The sequence below is a fragment of the Etheostoma spectabile genome, chromosome 7 (assembly GCF_008692095.1).
Source record: "Etheostoma spectabile isolate EspeVRDwgs_2016 chromosome 7, UIUC_Espe_1.0, whole genome shotgun sequence".
Classification (NCBI taxonomy): domain Eukaryota; kingdom Metazoa; phylum Chordata; class Actinopteri; order Perciformes; family Percidae; genus Etheostoma; species Etheostoma spectabile.
Genome location: NC_045739.1, coordinates 27,633,939 through 27,660,016, shown reverse-complemented (window position 1 = coordinate 27,660,016; position 26,078 = coordinate 27,633,939). Strand labels below are relative to the sequence as shown.

Genomic DNA, 26,078 nt, shown 5'->3' with positions numbered 1-26,078 from the left:
CTGAGTATTCACGGACAAAGGCTTTTTATCGTACTTGCACATTAAGATGAGGTGGATACTAATTGAGTAAAGTGCAAATGAAAGACACAAATTTTAATTTCAGAGTTAACAGTTCCACAATTACAGTATACTGTGAATTTCAGGTGTCCCCTACATTAAGTGATTTAAAGGTGATATGTTGTAATACATGAGATTTCTTTCTCTTTTTTATTATAAAGCAGGTTGAGGTGCTACTGTAAATAAATACTGTATCAAATAAAAAGTATCAAAAACACAGATAAATGCATGCAGATCGTATTCAGAAACTGTGCGTTTAAACGAGCCGTCAGGACGTTCCGTACCGTTGTGATGTCACAACTGTACTGTATACAGGTAGGAAGTGCCGCTACAGTGCCGTTAGTCATTCCCCGGCTGCAATGAGGGTGGAGAGACGTAGAGAGCATAGATGCGAAAGAACCGGAAACACCAACCATTCAGATCAGACTACGGTCTTTTGGGGGGGGGTTAAAGCGACAGACAGATGCTAAAACAGAGCTTTTTAGAATTAAAAAAAACTAAAATACCAGTCTGAACCTGAAAATTAGCATTATAAGGCCCCTATACAAAAGTGTAAAAACAAAAACGGAAAGAGCTACAGTAATATTTCATTATTAATCACATTTTTAATTATTATGAAACCATTTTTGCATTGACATTTTTTTAAACAACACCTACAACATGTGATGAAAATGATGTTAGTTTTACAGCATGCTGTGAGAAAATGAAAAAAAAATATGTGTAATACTCCCATTAAAGAAGCGGCTGTATAGCACAGCTTTCTTGTATTCCCCCCCCTTGATATTACTGAGAAAACCCCAAGGGGAAGGCCTCCCTCACTCCCTCTCTCTCAGAAAGTTGTGTAAATGTTAATAAGGTTTTGATGACCTACTGCATTAAGCCATGTAATAATAGCTTCCACAAAGCCTGGTGCTCCTTTGGATCTTTCTTCTTTTTCATCCCCCCTTCCCCCCTCCTTCTATCTTTCTATCAATTTGTCCATCTGGTCTCACTCCTCTGTTTCTTTTTTATTCTCTTGTCTCTCACTCGGTTTTCTTCCATCTCCCTCCACCCGTCCCTCTTTCCCTCTCTGAGTTGCTCTCACACACCCTCCCTCTACTTTCCTCTCCCGTACGGATCTATTTTAAGTAGTCTGACTGTAATGTTCTAAAGGTTGAGGAGTCAAGCCAGCTTTAATGAGATATGGGGCTAATTACTGGTTTGTGTTTCTCCACTGTATTCCTGGCTTGGGGGGGAGGGAAGGACAGTGGGGGGCATTTTGCTCTGCTAATGAATTGGGACAAATTCAGGGGGTGGGCAGGTAGAGCATGGAGCCATGGAGAGGGAGGGGAAAGCATAGAAGCACATGTATAGGTAAAGGTAAACTCTGAAACTCTGAATAACGTACCATGTTACCCCCCCATGCAGTTATCAGAGCTCTTAGTTATTTTTAGCATGGAATAACAGGTTTACTTGTTTATTGCCGTGTTCTAACTAATTATAATACAGAGGTAATTACAGAAGAGGACTGGAAGTACAAAATACATAATATATTCTGTCCTTGTAGGAGTTTTTTTTTTTTTTTTCTCTGCTAAATAGAAGCTCAGTGTTTAGATAAATACAGTAAATGAATAAATGCATGCATAAAGTGTACCTTCAGTTTGATTTTGGAAAGGATGCAGATAGTTTCTGCACTTTTCATACAGACGCCCAGTGCTTTATTCAGATGTTAATAATTCCTATTATGCTTCACTTGTAGACGGACCATGACGGAGATAGTGTGCTACTCTGCCCCTTCCCTGTCCGGGGTCGGCCAAGTGCAGATCAGCGTGAGCGTGGACCGCGCTCAAATCCGGGAGAGCCTCACCTTCGAGTACATAGAAGACCCCACCGTCCAGCGCATCGAACCAGACTGGAGTATTGCAAGGTAAAGTACCCAACACTTTTCATATACACTCCACTAGCCTCACAATGCCAGATCTATCTCCACAGGGCTGTGGAGTCGCACTGTTGCTTGCTCTGGAGGAAACTACTAGAACTGTTGGGTCCTTGTAAATTCTGGAGTGTGGTCTAGACCTACTCTATCTGTAAAGTGTCTTGAGATAACTCTTGTTATGAATTGATACTATAAATAAATTGAATTGAATTGGAGTATGGTCTGGCTACACCACACATACATTCTAAGATAGATGCATTTCTTTAAACCAATCACAGTCGTATTGGGCGGACCTAAGCTCCGGACGCAGCGACGGTGCTTCTGCTAAATAGTCTCGGGAAGGAACTTGTTTTGGTGGAAAATTCGCACCCCGCAAAAGAAAACGCCACATACAATATTAAATGAAGTCAACTGTTCACACAATACAGTAACGTCAGCAATTTAAATGAGCTGATACATGGTTTTAAACATGATTAGCTCCTACCAAAGTATCGCTGTGTGTACTTTGTCCACAGCAATCCAACCAATTGATCCCAAAATGTCTCAGTTAAGAGTGTACACAAATTCTTTGTAAATCTTTACAATCATACCCTGAAGGAACCAAGCAGGCCTGCCTTGTCGCACGATCCAAATTGACTTCTAAACTCGCCATTTTTGTAGCGAGCTCGATTGTTGTTGTTGTTTTTTTGTTTGAGAAAGACAACACAGATAGCAGAAGGCAAGGGACATCCGGTGTGTGAGCCACGCGCCGGATGTTAGACAATTATGCTGAAAATATACTTCTGTTGATCCAGACTTACACTTCACAGGCTGGATGTGAGATGATATTTTATCCACATTCTCACCAACAAACACTGACTGAGCTTCTGTCACCTAAAATAAGGATTTCCTCCCCCCACCCAGAGCTTTAGAGATAGCCAGTCCAGGCCAGTGGCAATAAGCAGACACAAGTCAATATTGCACTTTCAATTACTGTGCAGTTCTCTTCCAATTAGTCTGGATCTGATAGAACTGCCACAGCTCAGTGATTGGAGAGGATAGTTACTGTTGAGACTGAGATTCTCCTATTGAACTCAACGTTGATCCATCTGTTGAACGTCTTTGGCAGATAGATACACACACACACCATACACTACTAATTAAAAGGAAGAGAGGGATGAAGACGGAACCGCGGCTTAGTAGAACAATGTGCTATCAGAGGTGTGAGCCTACAGCAGATGGCTCGGGCTCAGAGACAGAGTGTGATGGCACAGAGGGAGAAGAGATGAAGGGGGGCAGAGAGGGAAGGACATGATATTGGTCATCTTTCTTTGCTTTAAAAAAAAATAGATGTGTAGATAGATAGATAGATAGATAGATAGATAGATAGATAGATAGATAGGCAGGCTGCACAATATATTGTTTTTTTTACCGACATCAACTGGGGCAATAAACACATCGTGAAAGGCTGCAACACTTAGAGATCTTTAATATTAGAGCATAAAACTGCACTTTAAAATTTCATTACATCTTTTTAGTGGTGCCGTTTCAGTTCAATGTTCAAAAAAGAATGCTGGAGATGATTTTCTTTCATTTGTTTTGAATTCAACAAGCAATGTGTTGTGTTTTAGAAGAATACATAAAGCAGCAGAAATGCTGAAAACATAGATAGATAGATAGATTGATAGATAGATTGATTGATTGATTGATTGATTGATTGATTGATTGATTCAGGGAAAAATATGAATCATGATATTTTAGCTTAGAATTGATATCACGATTCCCTGCCATGATTTTTTTCTCACGAAGTGCGATGTTTATAACACACATGAACCATGACACAACAAAACAAACTGGCAGAACCAGACATAGATTAGATCTTTTGGCACCTATAGAACATTGCTCATCACCACAAGCCTGTAGACATATTGTAGAGGCTTCAATGAAGAGAAGGGAGAGCTTTGCAGCGCTTGGGAGCGCTGTAAAACCTGTTTTATACAGTCTAGGTTTAAAACTCACAGAAGAAAGTAGTAGTGATGCAGTCGGCTCGTAAAATTAAATGAGAATCAAAGTCATAAAAAAACAAAAACAAAGTTATTTAAAAATTAAATTGTGTACAGTGTAAATCGAGATTAAACGAATAATCATGCAGGCCAGATAGATAGATAGATAGATAGATAGATAGATAGATAGATAGATAGATAGATAGATAGATAGATAGATAGATAGATAGATAGATAGATAGATAGATAGATAGATAGCATTCCGTGTGTGAGAAACTTAATATATAATTTAATGAGCTTAGACCGAACAATGTCCATTTGCAGTAACTCACTATCCCAACCCGGTCTCACGCCAGTTTGTGAAATTGTCCCGTTATTTAGACTGATTGATTTGGGTACATGTCACATTAATGTCATTGATTTCATGGACAGGTCACGATTTTCAAACGTGACCATACACTATGTGACCAACTATCCACAGTGTTAGATTGAACCCACAGCCTGTGACCACGGAGACATCTGACATTTATTATTGCCATAGCTCTTGCCTGATATCGTCTTTATTCTGCACGCCACAAAATCAACAAACAAACAACCCAAACAGCTGCCAGGAGAGCTGCACATCCAGCAGTGCTGCGTTGTTAGGAACAAAGCCCAGGACCACCACTGGATCCTCATACGCTTCAGCTGCTTTGGTATTTCAAACACAAATCTGCACCAATTGATTGGAGCCGGCAAAGTCACTTAAAAAGCATCTATAATCACCCCCCCCCCCTGCTCCAAAGGCTGTTATCTCCTAAAAGACACTGGAGGATGAAACACGGTTTGATGTGCTTATTTTACGACTGATGGTGAATATTCTGTTGAGGTAGATCTGGGTAAGAAAGTTTAGTTGGATTGGCTTTCTTTTTGTTTGTTTTTTTCTCACTCACTTTATTTGTTTTCCTGTTTCTAAAATCTTTTTTTTTCCTCTTGAATTAAAAGAAAAAAGACAAGGCAGAGAAAGGAGACGGCAATCGAGAAACATGGCGGGACCTGTGGAATAAAATTGTGTCTACTTGTGTTTTGTTTTTTTCCCCTCAGTGGCCACACCCCCCTGATGGTGACGGGGACCAATCTGGACGTGGTTCAGGAGCCCAGGATCCGAGTCAAATACGCCGGCCGAGAGTCCGTCAATGTAAGAACCACTATAATCTTAACCATGGGAGTACAGAGTACAGAATGTACTCACTGGATACAACAAATACTACTTACACATCATGCTGGAAAATTTACGCTTACAAGGTTCTGCTTGACTCAAAAACTGCTATACAAGCAAGCTAAGGGATGTTTAGCTTGAATGAAAAAAAAAAAAGAGGACTATCTCTCCTAAGAGCCCCTGCAGCTTTCTACGCTTCCCTAACTTCCGCCTAAACCCAGTCGTCTCAAGCGTTCCAACGAGCGTCTGAATTATGCAGCTGGCACTGAAAGTGGTCTGCATGCAGTATTTAAGTTTGCGTTTACCCTAAATTGTCTAAATCTCCGCTCCACGTTCCAGTCCCCACCTGCTAAGCCCTGGTGTGTTTTACTCTCACACTAGTCCTCCTGAACATTTTTTTCAAAAGAGCAAAAAAAAGTTCCAAGGCACTCTTCTTGCAAAGAAATTGAAAAGCCTTAATGTAAATGCCTATTTTATATCGACGTTTTCGTACATTAATGTAGAGAACTGGGCACAAACAGCCTTCTTCAGATGTTTTCACTCGTTTAAGGAAAAAAAATTTTGCAGGTAATGGCGCTGGATGAAGGATGGGTAGAGTTTGAGGAAAAAGGGATGTGGGTGGGTCCGTGGGGGGGGATGTTGGAGGTGTGATTGGGGGCAAGGAGACTCCTAATGGGTTTCAATGGAAGATTAACTGCGGTCAGAAGTCTTTGGTCAGCATAAAGAGCCTGTGTATAATCAACGTCTTGGCTGTGGGAAATCGTTATAAATTGCATTGGAGCCGCTGTCCTGGGGCTCCTTATTTAATTCAGAGGATGGGAGTTCCTTTCTGTGGTCTGGGGAAAGGTGGGGAGGGCAGACGAATGGACCAAAGGGGAGTGGGAAGGATGGAGTGTGAGAGGTGGGCAGGAGGAGGAGAATATGTAAAAGAAAAGTGCTCTGTTGGCACACACTGTAACCACTCTTACACATTACACTCTTGTATATAGCTGCCTAAATCTCATGCCTCATTTCTAGAATCTCAGGGCAGGACAGGTTAGTACGTGCACGCGTATACAAAAAACTCCAATGTCATGTCAGACTTGTACAATTCCACACAGATTGATCCCAAACGTACTTCCTCTGCCTCTGTAATTCCAACCTCCCATCCCTGACATTAGTATTCTAAAATTAGCCTTAAAGGTCTGACTTGCTTAGTGAATAATCCTTTACCAAAAATCATAATTCTGCCGTAGGCCTTTTGTGCTTCTCCTTGTAAGAACACAGTTTCCCTCAAAGACCTTTGTGAGTTATGAAACAGAAGTAATTACTAGAGATGTTCTGAAAACTGATACTCCAATACTGCCTATAATGCTGGTATCTGGAGTTTACACACCGATCCGATACCACGTAATGTAGCCCCAAAGAAAATCTACTTTTAAAGTGGTTTATTTCTGTTGTTTTTCCATTATGACTCACTGTCAAACTGGATGTAAAAAAAAAAAAAGTTGTGTGGCGTGTTGTTGATGTTTTATAAAGAGTTGAGCCAGGCTCAGTGTTTTATTTTGACAGAGAGAGAGAGACTTCCTCTAAAGGCTGTGTTCCACCAATCAAACTTAGTTGTGCAGTCACGTGACCATACTCAATCTCAGAGGCAGGACAGGTTAGCTTTACAGTCCCAGCAAAACAAAATGGTCAGAATCAACTGTCGGCAAGGCAACACAGATGAGGAGGACCCCCCCCCCACCCGACCTCATATTGAAAGCATGTTTACCTTTGTAAAGTGTGAAACAGCAGCTACATGATGTGTGATTGAATGCTTGCGTTAAAAGATAAATCAGATGTTACTCAACAGTTACTCAGTACTTAAGGAAGTTTTTTTCACCAAGCACTTTTTTACTCTTACTCAAGTACTTACTTGGATGACTACTTTTTATTTTTACTTGAGTCATTATTATTCTGAAGTAACAGTACTTTTACTTGAGTACTATTTTTGGCTATTCTACCCACCACTGGTCCCTGAGAAAGACACTTAACCCCACGTTGCTCCAGAGGCGTAGCAATTGTAAGTCTCTTTGGATAAAAAAGGGTCAGCTAATTGACATGTAATGTATCTGATCTATACTTGGTATCAGTCGATACACAAGTTCAAGTATCAGAATAGTTATCCAGAAGCAAATAACGGTATCGGGCCATCTGTTGTAATTACAAGTAGAAGATGGATCTGTGCCGTTTTATGTTTAGAAAAGAGTAAAATGACTTGGTGAGCGAGAGACTTTAGGAGACCTGGAAAAATGGGATTGGACTCGTGTGTGGGTGCCGTGCTGTCTGATTTGTCAGTTCCCGAGGCTTTGAAAAAAAAGAGTTGTTCATCTCCACCCTGCCTCGTCTCCTCCAGCTCCCCACCTAGCGCCTCTCAAAAGAAGCCTGTGTCCCTGTGTTGATTGGCCCTCCAGCCACGGAGAATGAACTTCTATTAAATGCGGAGGTTACAAATACCCATCCTTCATCCCATCCCCACCCAAACCCCCCGCCCCCATCCCCGTCTGCCGTTTTCCCCTTTTGTCACTGGAGGAAGGCAAACAGCCGAGCAGCCTATAGCAATAAGAGCTGCTGTCTGTCAGCCAGCCTTCAAATGATCACCTTTCTCCCTGTAAATTGCCTCTCTGCTCTCCCTCCATCGTGTCACCTGCAAAGATTCACAAAGAAACCGGGAGAGGGAAGGGAAAAAAGAAGACAATTTTCTTTGTGAAATGCTCTGTGTCTGCCACAGATTCACAATTGAAACATTTATCATAATCTTGATTAAAGCTAAAAGGGTTATTTCCCCCGCTCCAGAACATTTTCCTGTCCCAGAAAGATTACATCTACCATATTTGTAACACTTGAGGTGCATTTGCAGCTGCTGCTCATCATAGAAATTGTTCAGCATGGATGTGCGAGGCTCCTATCACGTCAATCAGGCTGATTGTCTAATACCCTGACCACTTAAGGCGCCAACTATTACTGTAGGCAATGGTAATGGACACTCAGAACATACAATTTACATGTTTACAGTGATTTTGTATTTTACACAGCATGCCTGTGTTTAACTCTGACATCTTAACAGTATCTGCATCACGAGTGGACTCATTAACTCATCATGGCATCTTGACTGGGCTACCACAACACTTCCCTCTTTGACATCTGTGTTGTGTAGCTTCGATGTTGACATTAAGAGAAGAAGAGCCACTTGTTAATGCAACAAGCAGTGCTTCCAGAGGATGTTTGAAATGAGTCACACCCTCATCGAAAGACATCCAGCAGATGATTTCTTTTACTTCCAGCGTGGCACACATCGCCGAGGAAAATGAAACCACTGGCTTTGGCTTTGCGCCAGCTTAACTTAAATACCACACAACATTCATGGACGGATCTAAGCCCAAGTAAGAATTTAAAGGCAGGGTTGGTAGTGTTGAAAAGCTAGCAAGATTTGAAATTAGCATCACCTCACCCCCCACACACACACACACACACACACACACACACACACACACACACACACACACACACACACACACACACACTGTCACTGCTTCAGAGTAGAACAGAGAAAGGGCTGCAATCTAACTTCATGTCTTATTCACCTGTAAGCAGACAGCTAATTTTATCATACTTTTATCATACTATTATTTTTGTAATATTGTATTGTTGCGCTCTGACATGCATTGAGCTCAGTTACAGATCTTTTTCTGCTCCTTTTTCAGAGTCCAGAAGTTATTTATTGTTGTCGGGGTGTAAAGACCATTTCAATCAATATATATAAGAAGAGTATATTGGAAATAGTTACCTACCCTGCCTTTTAATGCCTGTAAAAGTGGTTAGTTATCCGAAACAGCAGAAAGGCAGGGGAATAGAAAGGGTAGGAGTAATAACTACAAGAACAATGAAATAGCCAGTGACTAGCTAGCCTCCAGATGACGTTTGGCTCTGTGACCCCTCACATTTCTCCTACGTGCATCTTCACAACAAGACCATCTTATCCCTTATCGCGTATTCCTCTCTCTCTCGCTCTCTCCCTCTGTCTCTCTGATTCCTACCCTGGCCAGAGACCTATGGATGGTTGAGTGGGCTGTTGCAGCACAGTAGATCATGGTAATGTATTCAGCCGGAGGGGTTAGAGTTTTTTACTGCCTTAAAACACCCGGGCTCCATCCAACACTAGAGAGAAGAAGACAGATGAGGCCAAGATTCCAATTACTTTCTCTATCGGTTGACCTCAGTTCACTTTATCAATGCTGAACAATGTGTAGCTTCCTTCTTCACATGGCCTAAAGGAATGGATGTTTTATTGTATACTCTGAATTGGGTACTATACAGGGTTTTGTTTTTATTGAGAAAGAGAGCAAAACGGCATGTTGTTTGGAATCAAAGCGGTGTAATGTTATACATTGGAGCATCCTGCTGAGAAGTAAATGAAGGGGTGAAAACTAATCATGTGAGTTTTTGGAAATGCAGTAAGCTCCATAAGCCCTTTTGTAGAGTATGCAGAATTTGCTATACAAAATATCTAAAATCCACTTATTGAAGGCCAGAAGTCATGCAAAGGTGTCATGATAACCACAGAAGAACTGCGAACGCCCCATTTTCTTTATCAAATCCCACAGTGACCCATTTACCCATCACTATTTTACCCGCTCATTGTTTTGTATTTACACACGTCACTCTCACTGCCTGTAAGACATCCTACATGGCAGTTTTCTATCCTGACAGGATTCGGCGAAGGAAAGGATTTACTTAAGTAAAGATAGCGAGAAAGTGAGGACAGTGTTGGAAGAAGAAAAAAACCTCACAGTATCCATCTCCGGCTGAGCAGATGGTACTGTAGTCAGAGCTGTAAGTTGACTTGCGAATGCCTCGCTGTTCCATCGTGACAGTCACGAGGATGCTGTCGGAGCATGTGGGCCTGTCTACGTAACATATCACCATGCCAACAGTGAGAAAGAAGCCCATGTCAAACTTAGCATGAACTCTTTAATTCCTGTACACTGATACTAAAGATACTGTGTTAGTGGGTAAAGAAATACACACAATATATTCCTAAATGCCGTTGAGGCAGTTTTAAACCAGTGATCTTCAACAGGGGGTCCTCGACCCATAGGGGTCCTTAGAGTCATGGAGGGGGGCCCCCTGATTATTCATTAATACTTTTTTTATTAAAGTTTTTTTTTCCCAAAAAAATGATGTTGGAAACTACAGTATACATTAACATAAATCCAACGTTATTAGCAAAGATAAATTAGCCTGTTTGTAAAAAAACAACATCAACATTGAAGGTAAGCCTGCTGGCCTTGGCAGTAGGGAAGGTAGCCATCCACAGATACAGTTAACCCTTGTGTTGTCTGTCTGACTATGAAGTTGTTGTTTTTCCAGGTCAAAATTGAAAATGAACTCTTTTGTCTCTTTTTACCAACATTTCTGACGCTTTTTTCGATATTTTTCAAGCTTTTTAAAGATCCCGTGGCATGAAAATTTCCCTTAATGGGATTTTTTAACATTAATATGTGTTCCCCCAGCCTGCCTATGGTCCCCCAGTGGCTAGAAATGGTGGAACCCTAGTCCTGGGTATCCTGCTCTGCCTTGGAGAAAACGAAAGCTCAGATGGGCCGATCTGGAATCTTGCCCCTTATGAGGTCATAAGGACCTTTAATCATTTTTGTCACTTTTTTTCACCAATTTTTCTTAACTCGTGGTCGATAAACATCATTTATATGACAATATACCTAACATTTGAGTTTAATGTGTCAAAGTTTAGTCATCATAGTGTTTTGAAAAAAAAACTTTAGAATTGGGTCAAATTTGACCCAAGGACATCACAAGGGTTAGGCTTAAGGACTCACTATGCCTTCCACATGTACTGTATGTCTGACATTAAAACATGATGATATGATTATGTAAATAATTATTATTTTATTAGCTTAGTATATAGTAGGGGACCATAAAAAGGTAAAGGCATCAGGCCATCCTACACATTATTGTAGGCCAACTTTATTATTAAGCAACTCAGTTTTATTCAATATACTGTATGTAGTAGGGGGTCCCTGCTCATCTCTCAGTCAGGTTAAGGGTCTTTGGCCTAAAAAATGTTGAAGACCCCTGTTGTGACCACCAATGTGATCACACATTGTTTTACAACTTAGCTGATGAATATGTATTGCTCTTATATATTTGATTTTTAGCTGTTCTGATTCTATAAGTAGTTACTTCCCTCTTACAGTGACAGTGCATTTCTAAAGCCTAAACTTTGTGAAAGTATGTCGGGAGTCCTATCTGGTTGTGCTATCTATTTTTAAAAGGGCTTATCTTTTCACTCACGCACTGCTATTGTAGCGTAAAGTGGAGAATTCTAAAGAAAAATGTCCCAAGACCAGGGAAAGCTACAGCGGAGCATCCAGGCCTTGTAGTGCAGCTCCAGACTGAGACGTGTTGCTGGACAGTATGGGTTGCTGTGACAGCAGTATTGTTGGAAACGTGTTTCTTTTACCCATGAGCCAGGATTTTGCTCTACAATATACATACAGTACTTGAGTAAATGGATTTAAATACTTTCCACCATTGTAAACAAGTAATATGCAGTATGTATATACGCAGTAGACCAAATTTCTTGAGTCAGAAATCATTTTCACCTTTAGATTCAACGCTCCGCACTGTGAAAAAACACAAACTCGCTAAAATCTAGATCCAAGTGCAAAGTCACAAAGTAAGTAAGGAGACCAGTCCCTCTCTCCCGCTCTCCCTCTCTCCCTCTCTCCACCTCTACACTTCCACTCACCTTGCACCATGCTGGCTACACACAATGAGTTTGCATTGATCCTTGTGGCTTGCACCCGAGCAGCAGAGAACAGGTAGGAGGCGTGGTAGTCGCTAGCATTCAGCAGCTTTGATGATATTTACCTCTAATTAAGTTTCTTCCCCAGAGAGAGGGAGCTGGGAGCGAGCGAAAGGAGATAAAATCCTTTCTGAGCAGAGTGCTGTGCAGCAATCAATCCTCTCTCCCCCTTCCCTCTAGAGCTGAGCCGCGGAGGATGGATGGAAGACAGGTCTCTCATCTGGGAAAACTGGAGAGAAGTAATAAAAGAGCCATAGCTCAAATTCTACTGGAGGAGACAGAGGCGCAGTGCCTCCATCCTTTGTGCTTGTTGTCCTCCAGTGTTTTTCAGTGAGGCAGTAGCAGCCATTTATTTTTCAATTTTACGGAGGCTTCTTCTACGATGAAGGTGCATTTAATGACAGACAATAAATCCTTTTCTCTAAAATGAATGAGGGTTTTTATATACCAATTATGAGGTTGGGGAGCTCCATGGTGTGTGTGTGTGTGTGTGTGTGTGTGTGTGTGCGCGTGCGTGCGTACGTGTGTTGATACCAATGTGTTTCAGTTAACATTACGTTTTAGTTTGAAATAAACAAAATGCTTTAAAACAAATCAGCTTGAAACTTGGTGTTTTACTTTGGAGCCAGAGGAAAAGGAAACCAAACATATTTTTTCCTGGATAACTAAATCACATTTCTTGTTTTATTTCAGGGGGCTCAGACGGATATTACAGCGCGATGCGTAGACTGTTTGAGTGCAACATTTCCCCAATAGCATCTAAAAAGTGGATTTTTCTCCTGTCTTTATTTATCCTCCCTAGGTGTGTAAAGTAATAAACACCACCTGTATGAGTTGCTTCGCCCCCTCCCTGATGGCAGAGTACAATCCAGGTTTGGATACAGTAAAGCACGCAGACGAGTTTGGGTTCATCTTTAACAACGTCCAGGCGCTGCTGGTCTACAACAACACCAACCTCCTCTACTACCCAAACCCTTACTTTGAGCCCCTCAGCGCCAACGGTGTGCTGGAGCAAAAACCTGGCTCCCCCATCATCCTCAAGGTACAGGAAGCACAGATTACTGTGCATTTAAATCTACAGTACATGGGCGCCTGGGTATCTCACCTGGTAGAGCGTGTGCCCATATACTGTATAGAGGCGGCGGGTTCGACTCCGACCTGCGGCCCTATGCTTCATGTCTTTCCCCCTCTCTCTCCCCTTTTATGTCTTCAGCTGAAGTATACAAATAAAGCCCTAAAATGTACAAAACATAATCCATAAAAAATATAGATCTTCATAAAATGTACAAAACATAATCCATAAAAAATATAGATCTTCATAAAATGTCCTGGTTTAACCTATACCCTGTATGTAATTTATTTATTTGATTAGGACAATGCACGTAAATTAATATTTCTTTAAATGCGTCAGTGTTAGCCCATCGGCTAGCGCTAGCTGGCTAGCTAGGTTGACAGGACACCGGGAAAAAACGTTTCTAGGCTGCCAAAAGTGTTCCAATCAACTTTGACGAAGTGAAAACACACAGTCGAAGGGTCAAAGTCTACAATGAAAACATGGACAACACCAAAAAACAAGTTTAGTTCTATTTTAATGTACACAGTGCTGTGGTTAGCACTGCTAAGCCTCTGTCCTGATTGACAGGTCGGCGTGTAGCCACGCCCCTAAAGCATGCCCTGTTTTATTGTCTATTTTAAAATATATAGGACCACAATTTACAAAAATGAACATCATGCTACATTCAAGAAGACTTGAAACTAGTGTTTGTTGCCATTATTAACAAGGGTCACCCATAGTCTATAGAATCACACTTTGGTGCCAGTGGATTCCGCATTGGCCTCACTTTTCACACACGGAAGTTCCCGCTTGGTTCAACCACCACATCAGACTTATCACAGTCTTCTTTCTCTGGATATCAACATCAGCTGTGCAAATATATGCTATTAGATTATTTAACTCATTATACTGGTTGGTAAGTCTTGCAACTGACAGATGTAGAATTCTTTGAGGAATATATTTCATTTTTTTTGTCCTGATTGCCAGCTGTCCCCACTTACCGCCCCTGTGAAATATATCACCTTGTTTGATCTCAGTATGGAGTCACATTTGGCCGCAGCTGTGCCCCAAACCCGGGGATGTAATTTACAGTGTTTAGAGGACATATTGGCTTTTGTGGTTTTTTTTAAAATTGCCTACATCTTGAATGAGCCATGTGTTTGTGTGTCTGGGTTTCCCCCCTAATTTTGCACCCCTGTGTCCATCTCTGCGTGCCCACAGGGCAGGAACCTGGTTCCCCCAGCTTCAGGAGGGGTGAAGCTTAACTACACTGTGCTGATTGGTGAGACTCCCTGCTCTGTCACTGTGTCTGAGAACCAGCTGCTGTGCGAGCCGCCCAACCTCACCGGACAATATAAAGTGATGGTCAGTATGGAAGATGTGTTTGTTAGTGTCTATCTTTCGAAGTTATCCCTTCCACTCTATTTGCGTCCATATCCTGTAATTGTCATTTCCTCTTCATAATAGCTGGCCTCTAAACTCCATTATTCGTGCTCTCATCATTGCTCATTCAGCTGAAGGAAATAGGGTCAAAGTGAGACCAGCATGAGTGTGCTTTAGCTGTCAAAAGGTTCTGCTAGAATCCACGGCAATTATTTTTTGTTGCCTGTTTGAGTATTGAGTGCAAGCCCCAGACTATTTCCCTCTCAACATCAGCGTGGAGGTGGCAGGTGGATGTGTTTGCACTCGCTATCAATTTCAGCAGGCAGTATTTAACTATGTTTTGGCAGGATTTGGCTCATGCATTGCTGGGTCAGTTAATCATGTAATATAAAGATCTCAAGACCAGATTTTGTTGAAACATGATCCGTCATCCCTCTGAATTTTAACTCACAACCCTTGTGTTGTCTTCCTGTCGACCAATGCAACCATTTTTTTTTTTTTTAGGGGTCCAAATTTTATTTAGAAATTGTAAAAACTTTTTTTAAATGCTTTTGTCGTCTTTTCCCTTTTTTGCGACGTCTTTGTCACTTTTTCCGATGTTTTTGTCAATATTATTTTGCGTTCTTTCATCAATTTCTTTTAATGCTAAAAAATTTAATAAAACCCCCAAATTCAATGACAGGAGTGAAGTGATCATTTATTTCCACTTTATTTTCTTTTTTGACAATTTGGTTGATAGAAACCCAAATTTCTTATATAGAAACCTTTTGAAAATGGGTCAAATTTGGGATCCGCTAAACCACTCTGATTAAATATGAATTGCGAGGATATGTGTCTGTGTTTCTCCTCAGGTTCAGGTAGGTGGTCTCCACGTCTCTCCTGGTGCGGTCCACATCATGTCTGACAGCCTGCTGACCCTACCGGCCATCGTCAGCATCGCCGCCGGCGGGGGCCTCCTCCTCATCATCGTCATCCTCGTCCTCATCGCATACAAGCGAAAGTCACGCGAAAATGACCTCACTCTGAAGCGCTTGCAGATGCAAATGGACAATCTGGAGTCACGAGTTGCTCTAGAGTGCAAAGAAGGTTAGTATTAGAACGGTATAGTTGGCGGACAGACCAAGTGTAGCGCTGTGTAGCAGCCTACTTCTATCACCCTACCCCACCCTTAGGTGACTATGGGTCTACTTTTCTCTAGTCTTGCATCGCCAGACCTATATCCGCAGCGCTGTGGAAAAAGGCCTGGCTACACCACACATACATTCTGGGAAACTAGAAAAAAACGTTCTGGGTTGTTTCTTGTTTAATTTCTTTAAACCAATCACAATCTTCTTGGGCGGTGCTACGCTCCAGACGCAGCTACGGTGGCTCTGCTAAATAGTCTCGGGAACTTGTTTTGGTGGAATATTTGCACCCCTCGTGTAGTTGAATGGGGCTGGTGAATGCATTTCACTCATGCAGACTTTAATCACCTAACAGGCATGATTTCTGCATAGTATAGAATGTGTATAACTGGTATTATCGTGAAAAAAAAAAAATGCATTAAAATTTCACCAAATTTGGGTCAGTAAGTCATCCTGGTTGTATATCACAACACATATGATTAGTCAGTTAGGCCTCCATGCGTCCCGTCTCGACGTGTAGTGAGTCCTTGCAGTTCTTACTGCTTTCTAGTTTGCATGCTGGATACAGACTCACACACAAACTGATACATGAATACAGAGTTTCTCATTAGAGAAACCCCAACCGCCTCCCAGTGAGAGGCACATTATGCTTATTACATCTTACTGACGTCTTAACCGGAGGGGTGATTTCACATTTATCTAATGCATCTAGTGCCTGTCTTTATACGTATGTGTGTTGTGTGTGTGTGTGTGTGTGTGTGTGTGTGTGTGTGTGTGTGTGTGTGTGTGTGTGTGTGTGTGTGTGTGTGTGTGTGTGTGTGTGTGTGCTTGCGTTTTGATCCCATGAATGCTGTTAAGTGACAGTGACAAACAACAGTATTGAACAAAGAGCTGCTCTGAAACACACTTCTCCCTTGTGGCTCGAGGTTAAGAGAGGGCAGAGTACTCCATCTGACCTTTGACCTGCTAGCCAATAGGAACACCACATCTTTATCTTTATTTATTTATTTATCTTTTTATAGGGAAAGTGTATATTAATAAACAGGCCTGTGAATATGCCAGGTTTAGCCAAAATGCTAGTTTCATCTGCTGTCCCTGGCCAGATGTTACAAGAGGCTGCTTAAAAAGCAAATGCAAAAACACCCATTATAAGATAAATGCAACACTTTGTGATAAAACAAAATCGCAATTCACCAAGAGTCAGTTTCACATGGATGCTTTCAGATAAACACCGCTGATTGGCCGCTGATGTCGTCATCGGAGGTCATTATAGCCAATCACTGAGATGGCACTTTAGCTTTTTTTTCAGGACCTTATTATGTATCCCCTCCAGCAACCCCCGATCGGCTCTCTCTGTGTTATCACGCAGTGGAAAAAAAGCATCCTATTGCAGCAAATTTTCAGAATGGTCAAATAGCAGAAAGATGCTGTTGTCAGACAGGCAGACGAATAGACAGAGCAGGCAAACAGGGGGAAACAGTCCCACACAGGCAGCCTTGGGAAAGGGTAAGATTAATGTTTTAACCATTAGCAGTGGCCAGGAGTGCTCTGCCCTGGGGGGTGGATTTAGATAGGTACCTGGGTTCCTCCTTATGAGTATATACACTCCATGTGTACCTGTGAGCCCATGTGTTGGTGTGCAAACCCAGGAATCTCAGGGGGACAGGAGGTGAGGGCTAAGACTGGTTGGAGATGGCGGAGATTTGAGGAGGGTGTTAGGGGACTGCTGCTGCTCCTGTGATAGGCTGCAGACGGGGAGCTTCCCCAACGGCGGCAAAGCTGAGCAACAGAGCCGTGGGCCCAAACAGGAGTCAGTCAGGATGGAGCCAATTAACTAGTGCTCACCTGCAGCCTCACACTGAGATGACACACACTCTTATGGGGCCTTAGCTACAGCCAATTTACCGGCTGGTAGATAAAACTGAGTGCGAAAGGGGAGCATGTGTGTGTGAGAGAGAGTGAGGTCTGTGTTTTTTAAGGGAGAGATGTGAAATATTGAGTTTCCCTGACATGAAGACTATCTTGGGCGTCTTTGGGCTTTAACTGTCAGCTTCATGATAATGATAGTAAACACCAGGAAGATAAGAAGGATTCACGTATTTTGGTCCCTGGGGATTAAAGAATGGTTTAATTCTCATACTGAATATCTCTCTCTCTCTCTCTCTCTCTCTCTCTCTCTCTCTCTCTCTCTCTCTCTCTGTTCCCTTCTCTCCCAGCCTTTGCCGAGCTGCAAACAGACATCAATGAGCTAACCAGTGACCTGGACAGAGCTGGTATCCCCCATCTGGACTACAGGACATACGCTATGAGGGTCCTCTTCCCCGGCATAGAGGATCATCCTGTCCTCAGAGAACTGGAGGTAACAGAGAAAGACAGAGCGAGGAGGAGAGGGAATGAATGAAAGATGACTGAGACATCTGGGCGGCAAATGCCAGCAGTGGAAGAAGTATTCAGATACTTAAGCAAAAATACTGATAACACATTGTTAAAATACTCAAGTACAACTACAAGTAAATGTCCTGTATTGAAAATGTTACTAAAGGTGTCTAAGTATCATCAGGAAAATGTACTTAAAGTATTTAAAGTAAAAGTACTCGGTGGCGAAAAGTCCACACATTTTAGAAAATGGAAATGATCAAAACAGTTCTGTGTTTAATGGTCTAGTCCAGGGATCTATGTGGGCCGTTATAAATGACGGTCTCAACTACAATTCCCAGTTGTTTGAACTACAGAAATCTGTATTGAATTATCTTAATGAATAATGCAACAAGGACAAAGCAGGTAAACTGCGTTGTTTGTTTATTCTGAATGCAACTGATCGCAAATGGATCCGATCGAAGAAACGTGAAGAAAAAAAACCTAGACCCATAGCTCCCTCGGCCGAATAGTGTGGGTAACAGATCAAGACGGCAACAATAATCAAAGGAACCATATAGGAGACTTTCTTGTCTCGATTAATTAACTAATTCTGTCCTTCGCCACGGTCTGCATGCCGACGCACTGGCCGACAACGCGCCGGCTGTAGGAGAGATCATATCTGCTGCTAAAGGTCTCGTGAGCTATCTGAAACAATCTGGGCTGGTTGCGCAATCGTGGAAGACAGTGCTACAGATGGGGGAGACAGGATTTAGCACAGTTTACCTCACACTCAAAAGGAGGACATACGGCCTACCTACAGCTATCGGAGAAGCTGGAGAGGCATAGCTTTCTCCCCACCCAATTAGGCTAATAAAGTAATGATTAAAACAACACAAATGCTTGAGCAAGGACCCGGCCCGGCCCGACCCGACCCGACCCGACCCGGCCTGGCCTGAGGATAGTTGCGGGACATATCGGGTCAAGTTCGGGCTCGGGCAGAAAACCTAAGCTCTAACTCAGCGTCACTGCAGGGGACCTTAAAATTATTATTTGATAGTTAAATAGATATATTTATATATAAAACATAGTATTAGCAAATATAAATCCCCACTGATAATAGGCTTACTGGCCTATGGGTAAGGTAGTCTCTAAGGCCATTCACAGATACAGCTCCTCCTAGGGATTCACTGTACCACATGTATGTTTAACATTAAAAGATGATTTAGGAAATTATGCCAATAAATTATTAGGCTATTTTAATAACTTAGTATTCTATGCAAAAAAAAAATTGTATAAAGGTGTTAGGCTGCCCTAAAACCGTGAAGGCCCAGTTTAATATTCAACTTCATTTTATGCAGTATATGTAGTAGGGGGACCCTGCTCTGTCTCTCTTTTAGTTAAAGAGCCCTTGGCTTAAAAAAAGTTGAACACCCCTTATCTTTTCAGCTGTACGTGTAGGCCGTTATATTGTTGGGTAGTTTAATTTATAATAAAACGAAAAATGAATTACCAAAAGACGACAAAGATTCACTGGAGTCGTTTAACAAAGATTTGACTTGCAAGAAGCCGGTACACTGCAAATGGGTTACAGATGCTCAACTGAAGAACAACTATTACAGTTTTCACTTATACACTGAAATCCCCCTCGCACCTCTACGCCTCGAACAGCTGCACCATCTCAAAGTTCATTAAAACTCTACCTCGTGTGGGAAACTGGGGAGTGAAAGGAAGAAGTCTGGCCCAGTTCTCCTGTGAACTATGTGACCTTGGGTGATTATAGATAGCTGGGAAGGTATGTGGTTCTGGTATTTGTTAAATTATAAGTCAGAAACAAAGTTTCAAAGACAGCTTTAAATTGTAACATTTCCTAACAGTGTGTCCTAATCCTAATTAGTAAAGTAACTTGTAACTTAAACTTAAGGTAGTAGTATCTTTTATTAAGATGATTTTTTTTTTGCATTCAGGCCTTCATTGTGACAGCTTGGACACGAAAGGGCAGAGAGAATGGGAATGACCTGCAGGAAAGTACCACAGGTCGGAATTGAACCTACAGCCTCTGCGCTGTACCGCTATACCACCCAGGCACCCACTAGAAACTAAATGTTAATGTAATGGAGTAAAAAGTACAATATTTCTCTCTGTAATGTAGTAGAAGTAGAAAGTGGCATAAAAAGAAAAGACTCAGGGAAAGTGCAAGTACCTCAAATTTGTACAAGTACAGTACTTGAGTAAATGCACTTAGTTACATTCCACTACTGGCGGATGCATAAGGAATAGGCAAGAGAAAGTCAAACTGAGGTAAAAAGAGAGATAGGGAGAGAGTGGCTGCCCTTCCCTCTGTCCCTGCAGGGTAACCTCCATAAGCGGCAAAGTGCTTGAGGGAAAAGGATGCATCTCATCCTCTCATACCCTCTGGTCTCACACACACACATACCCACATATAGCCAACAATGCTGGGCACCATACACACACACACACACACACACACACACACACACACACATATTTATAAACCTCACATGCAAGCTCCATCATGGAAATCAGGGTCCCAACACATGGCTATTTCATCCACCAGTGGTTGCAGTATGAGGGGAAATGAACTGAGTAATTCCTAATCCTCAAGAAGGACTGTGGGTTCCTCACTTGGGGAAAAACTGGCTGGTTAACACTTTTTACTCCTCTTCATGGGGCCAGTGTGGTGCTGGGAAATGAGTTTATTTTATGTGGAACACACATAGTGGAGCCTAGAGGATGAAGCTATCAGGGATAAAGAGATTCATCGTGATAGAGGTCCACCATTTCATTTCTTGATTGTGTGTTATGCTAGCCTGGTTGACACTTTTCAGTTGTAACTGAGAGTGGTTCTGGGGAAGGTTTATTCACAGCCCATTTCCAAAGGGGAGTCACCAATGGACACCGCTCAAATCCCTATGGCCGCAATAGGATAATCCTTCAACCAATCAGATCAACGATCATGATGACGTGGCAGCGGCATCAACGAGTTGCTGCGCTTCGGTGGTCGTCATAGTGAATGTAAACAAAAAGCTCATTGCCATCGCTGCGCTATCATCGTCGTGTAAAGCCCGCCTCAACGGTTGTGATTGGTGACTGATTTGGAAAAATTGGAAATGGGCTTGAATGGGCTTGCAGAGCAAATCTCAAATTTGCCGGAAGTTCGTCAGGGTTTTCCCAGACTAGTGTTATGCAGAAAGGGATTGGGATTAACCAGGAAGAAGTTGCCTGGTTAGGTATTGGGGTGGGGGGTGTATCCAATCAGACTAGCCCTGTATGGTGGATGTCAAATTTTCACTTCTGCACAAGCTGGGCATTTTGTGAGCAAAATGACTCAAATAAGATAGCCAAACGTTTTGAAAAACGACGACGTGCAACCAAGTAAAGCGAGTTTGGTCACCTTGGGATTGTCTTACTCTGCCAAGTTATTTGACATTTGACTTGAAAGTGAAATGGCAGCTAACTACTGTACACTGCTTTTTTCAAACAGATCCAGGTCAATAATTGATTAAGATCTTCTCAGTTACTCACTGTGAGTGGGAACTTGGGTCTGCCTGGAGTGAAACATGAGTGAGGGTTGGGGTGCCTTTGAAAAAGAAATCTTTATTGTGTGTGAGACAAAGTCAAGAAGAAAGTTAAAGAGCAACAATCCTTTTTTTTTTTCAAAACACTTTCAGCTCATTACTAGGGAGATTTTTTTTTTTTACTGTGCATTTTTTGTTGAAATTAGTGGTGGTGAAATATGTATGGCCCCCATCTTATATTTCTTTTTATCTCTGGACTGCACTGCTGAGCCTTTTTTTTTTTTTTTTTTCTTGTTGTTGTTGTTGTTGTTAAACAAAAAAAATATAAAAAATCAATAAACATATCTACAAAAAAAAAAAAAGAAATTAGTGGTGGTATTAGCACTACTAACTAACGCATTGTTCTCCCTCGTCCTCTTGTGTCCAGGTGTCGGGGAACGGCCAGCAGAATGTGGAGAAGGCCCTGAAGCTGTTTGGTCAGCTCATCAACAACAAGGTGTTCCTGCTCACCTTCATCCGAACACTGGAAATGCAGCGCTCGTTCTCCATGAGGGACCGCGGCAACGTGGCCTCACTTATCATGACGGCCCTGCAGGGGCGGCTGGAGTACGCCACCGACGTCCTCAAACACCTGCTGTCGGACCTCATTGACCGCAACCTGGAGAGCAAGAACCACCCCAAACTGCTGCTGCGCAGGTAACACAGGGCTTGGATCAGCTGTCTACTAGTAGCTACATTTCAAATCTGTTTATGCAACTGCAGTCTATATGTCAACGGCGTTATATTTCCCGGATTGTTCGGGTGCCACCGGATAGTCAACCGGATGTCCGTCACCTTCCGCTTTCTTCGTGTTGTCTTTGTTTGAGGATGGATGAAATACCTGTGTGTTGACAGTTGCTGGACTGTATATTTTAACAGAAGTTGTCCGTAGAATGTGATTCGCAGTTGTATTTTAGTTTTTTACATTTTGAATTGCATAATTTGTGCTCCAACAACTTTGTCACGGAGGTTTTGGGAGATTAAAGAACACTTATTCCGACATTTTGGGCGTTTTTTTAATTCCAAACTTTTTCAAACATTTTTGTCGCTTTTACCAACGTCTGTTGTTTTTTCTTGCATTTTGGAAGTTTTTCAACGTTTCCAGAAGTACGGTAACGCTCTGTGAGAGAATTTTATATACAGGCCAAACAGAAAATGTTAATCTAAGTTTTTAATTACAGTTCAAAGTCCGGGTAATGCACTGCCAGAACCTTTTCTGTTATTTTACGGACTTATTTCTTAGAGTGTATGGCTACCTGGTCCTCAGATCTCTGCAGGGTAAATCCAGACAGCTAGCTAGACCATCTGTCCAATCTGAGTTTTCTGTTAACGGCTAAAACAACCTTTGAACGTGCACATGTTCCACCAAAACAAGTTCCTTCCAGAGATTATTTAGCAGAGGCACCATTACTCATGCGCTTAGCACTACCCAAGACGATTGTGATTGGTTCAAAGCAGTGGTTCCCAAACTTTTTCAGCTCAAGACCCAAAGGAGAAATTTGGTGTCTCCCGGGACCCAAATTTACAAAAATACACCATGAATCATTGTAACATCTACATTTTTAAACTGTGGACAAAAGATGGAACAAACCATGAATTTAAATTTATATGAAGTATATTTATTCCATTATAAAAGTAAACAAAAACCGAAAAGGTCTCTATTCTCCTTTCTGTGTCTCACCCCTTTCTCAACTCATGTTCTTATGCCCTCCCATCATCCCTCTGTACCGACACCAACATTTGTTTAAATAATGCTGATTGGAATTTAATGAGATGTATGTGTCTGGTTGAAGATATCAACCAGCTGATCTGGTCTAGGTTCGGTTTTTGAAAGTGCCCCATTCTGAGGTCATGCTGAGCATTTAGTCTGTTCTCTGCCAATTGGCGACCCAATAAAACGGGTCTGCGACCCATTTTGGGTCCCGACCCTAAGTTCGGGAAACATTGGTTTAAAGAAATCCCATCTTTCTCCCATCCTTGAATGCTGTGTGGACTAGCCAGACCCTCGGTTGGCAATGCGGGACTGATTTACTAATGTAAAATTCACCTAAAAAAGTATTATGCAACAAAGTCAAACGTTGCTAAGAAACTCCTCCACACTGTCTAACTTACAAACATAAATTGCATAGCTGGCAATGTTTCGGTGCTAGACATTTGGTGCTACAAATGATACGTAGTGAGAAGCCATCTTTGGTAGGAGATGACTGTCTGACTGCACCAACCAGCAATTTTTCATTTTTTTTCAACATTTATTCACATTTCCATTACTATTGAAAGAGCTTAAGCTTTAATTCAACACTCTAAAGTAACAATAATATATAATCCCTGGGAAATAAGATTTCTTTAGATGGAATGCAACACCAAAAAATAATCAAAGGTTTTCATAGATGTTCCCAAAACTAATAAACACAACAAGACACCTCACAATAAATTCAAAGGGCAATTACTTCATACTTTATTACTTTATGTGTTGAATAACATGTATAGAAAATAGAAAAAGTCAACGCCATAGATATGACTTACAAACTCCACAATATTATACAAGTACAAAAATACCCCAGGGCCTCAAAGGATTCATGCAGCATTAGTGCATACACACTGTATATGAATAGGGCACAATCAACAGGACGCCATGCACAATACAGCAAAGTCAACAAAGAGAAACTTGTAGTAACTAATTAGTTTCCACGTTCCTGTTTTGACTTTGAAATGATTAAAAACCAGAAAGAAAGATGAATTAACATGAAGCAATATAAACAAACCCATTATAGATGATCATATTCAGAGGCATCCCTTAATCCTCAGTGGCACTGCATGCTCTACAAAACAGTTGTTTGATTTGAATAATTTCAGTCGGAAAGAATAAGAACAGACTATATAATCGTAAAAATGTGATCCTGCGCTCAGTGGAAGTACCCGTCATTGAAAAACATGTAAAGAAGTGCAAGGCTGTAGGAGGATGTTGATACGTATAGACAGATGGGGGTATGGGGATTGACTTAGAGCTGTATGTTCTTCCCTATTTTTCTTGTGGGAGGATGCATTCCCCCCGCCCCCCTCCTTTCTAGTGTTCTTGTGTTGACGCTTCTTAGAATCGGGCATGTAATGAGTGCTACAGTACATCTCCAGTATGCTGAGATAAACGCCATGCACTCCTCACATCATAAGAAACATCTGAATGTGTTGCATAATTCCCGACTATCTCAAGCACTCAGTCTCTCCCCTGCTCTCTCTCAATGCCAATGTCAGTCTTGCTTATCCTCCGGGCTCGGGGGGTCCCTATAAAACATTCAGAAGCGGTTACAACGTAACATTTCTTTTTTTAAATTTATTTTCTTCCTCTCAAGTGTTTCCAGGGATGATGTGCTCAAACTTTAAACACCTGCCAAGTCTGTGGCCAACTGTCCTCAGCTGCCTTGGTGGCTCTGTGGCCATAGAAACATGTTAAAAGATTGACTACTCATCTCAAAAGATACAGAATGTACTACAAAGCTCGGTCCTATCCCAGTCTCCCTGAAAACCTGACTGATGTGTACATGATTTTGATTATGTTTACACGACTAATAAGCCGAGACAGTAAGAGCAAGCAGCTGCTATACCTTCAAACAACACCTTCATTCTCATGTTAATATTCCCCCAGTGCCTCTATTTCATGGGTCTCAAACTCGCGGCCCGGGGGCCAATTGCGGCCCGCGGGAGGATATTTTGTGGCCCCCTACTTGACATCATAGTTAAGTGTTAGTGCGGCCCGCGCGTTCTGACACTTTTTGTCATTGCGCATGTCACTTATGGGCTACCGTAGTCTCGTGACAGCGGTGTAACCGTTGTCAAGCTAGCTAAGTACCCTTTGTGGCAAATGCCTGAGGTTTGACAATGTGATGTCTGTTGTTGTGAAATGCACCAACCATATCAGATCTAGGGGTTTAAAGCACCGGCAGTTCCGCGCCCTTTTTTGAGGAAATAGAGGGTTTTTTTGGAATACTTGATGTGGCCCAGCTAAACCCAGACTCTACTTCCAGCGGCCCCCAAGTAAATTGAGTTTGAGACCCCTGCTCTATTTGAAAGAGCCACGTTAATAGTCATCGTAAATAACTGCCCGACAGAAAAGAGCAGAGAAGTAAACGGAGAAAGAGGTTGAAAGAGGGAGGAGTGGACTGAAGACACACAGCATCAAATGGACCTGGATTAAGCTGATATTTCGCATGACAGCAGGGCCCCATGTCACCTCTGAGTTTTCATTATCCCCTCTTATTAGCGACACAGTGATGCGCACGTAATCCTGGGGTCCTGCCGTCGCAGCCTGGAGGGCTAAATGTCCTTTAGTTTTTACATTTCACTCCACATTATTCTGAAGAATTTAAGGGATTATCGATTTGACATGGCTCTTTGCTGTTGTTGTCTTCCTCATCGCCTATTTAGAGAAAAAGCCGACAGTCAAGCCAGCAGGCTGACTCACACGTACGTACACACGCGCAAACGCGCACACACACACGTCTGTGATGATAGTCAAATTGAGCATGCCTCGGAGCAGTAATTGTGTTTGCGCTGAGCGTAGAGTTAGGCTGCTGGGCTGTGCTTTGTTGCC

The 26,078-nt window shown here is 42.0% G+C and overlaps 1 protein-coding gene across 1 annotated transcript in view; it reads left to right on the top strand.

Moving 5' to 3' along the window:
• Positions 1 to 26,078, top strand: part of plxna2 (plexin A2) — a 222,147-nt gene that overhangs the window by 161,239 nt on the left and 34,830 nt on the right. The window contains 7 exon segments of the mRNA XM_032519890.1: positions 1,796 to 1,963; positions 5,038 to 5,131; positions 12,802 to 13,041; positions 14,275 to 14,418; positions 15,288 to 15,522; positions 17,777 to 17,919; positions 21,882 to 22,150. Of these exon segments, the coding sequence (XP_032375781.1) occupies positions 1,796 to 1,963; positions 5,038 to 5,131; positions 12,802 to 13,041; positions 14,275 to 14,418; positions 15,288 to 15,522; positions 17,777 to 17,919; positions 21,882 to 22,150 (1,293 nt within the window).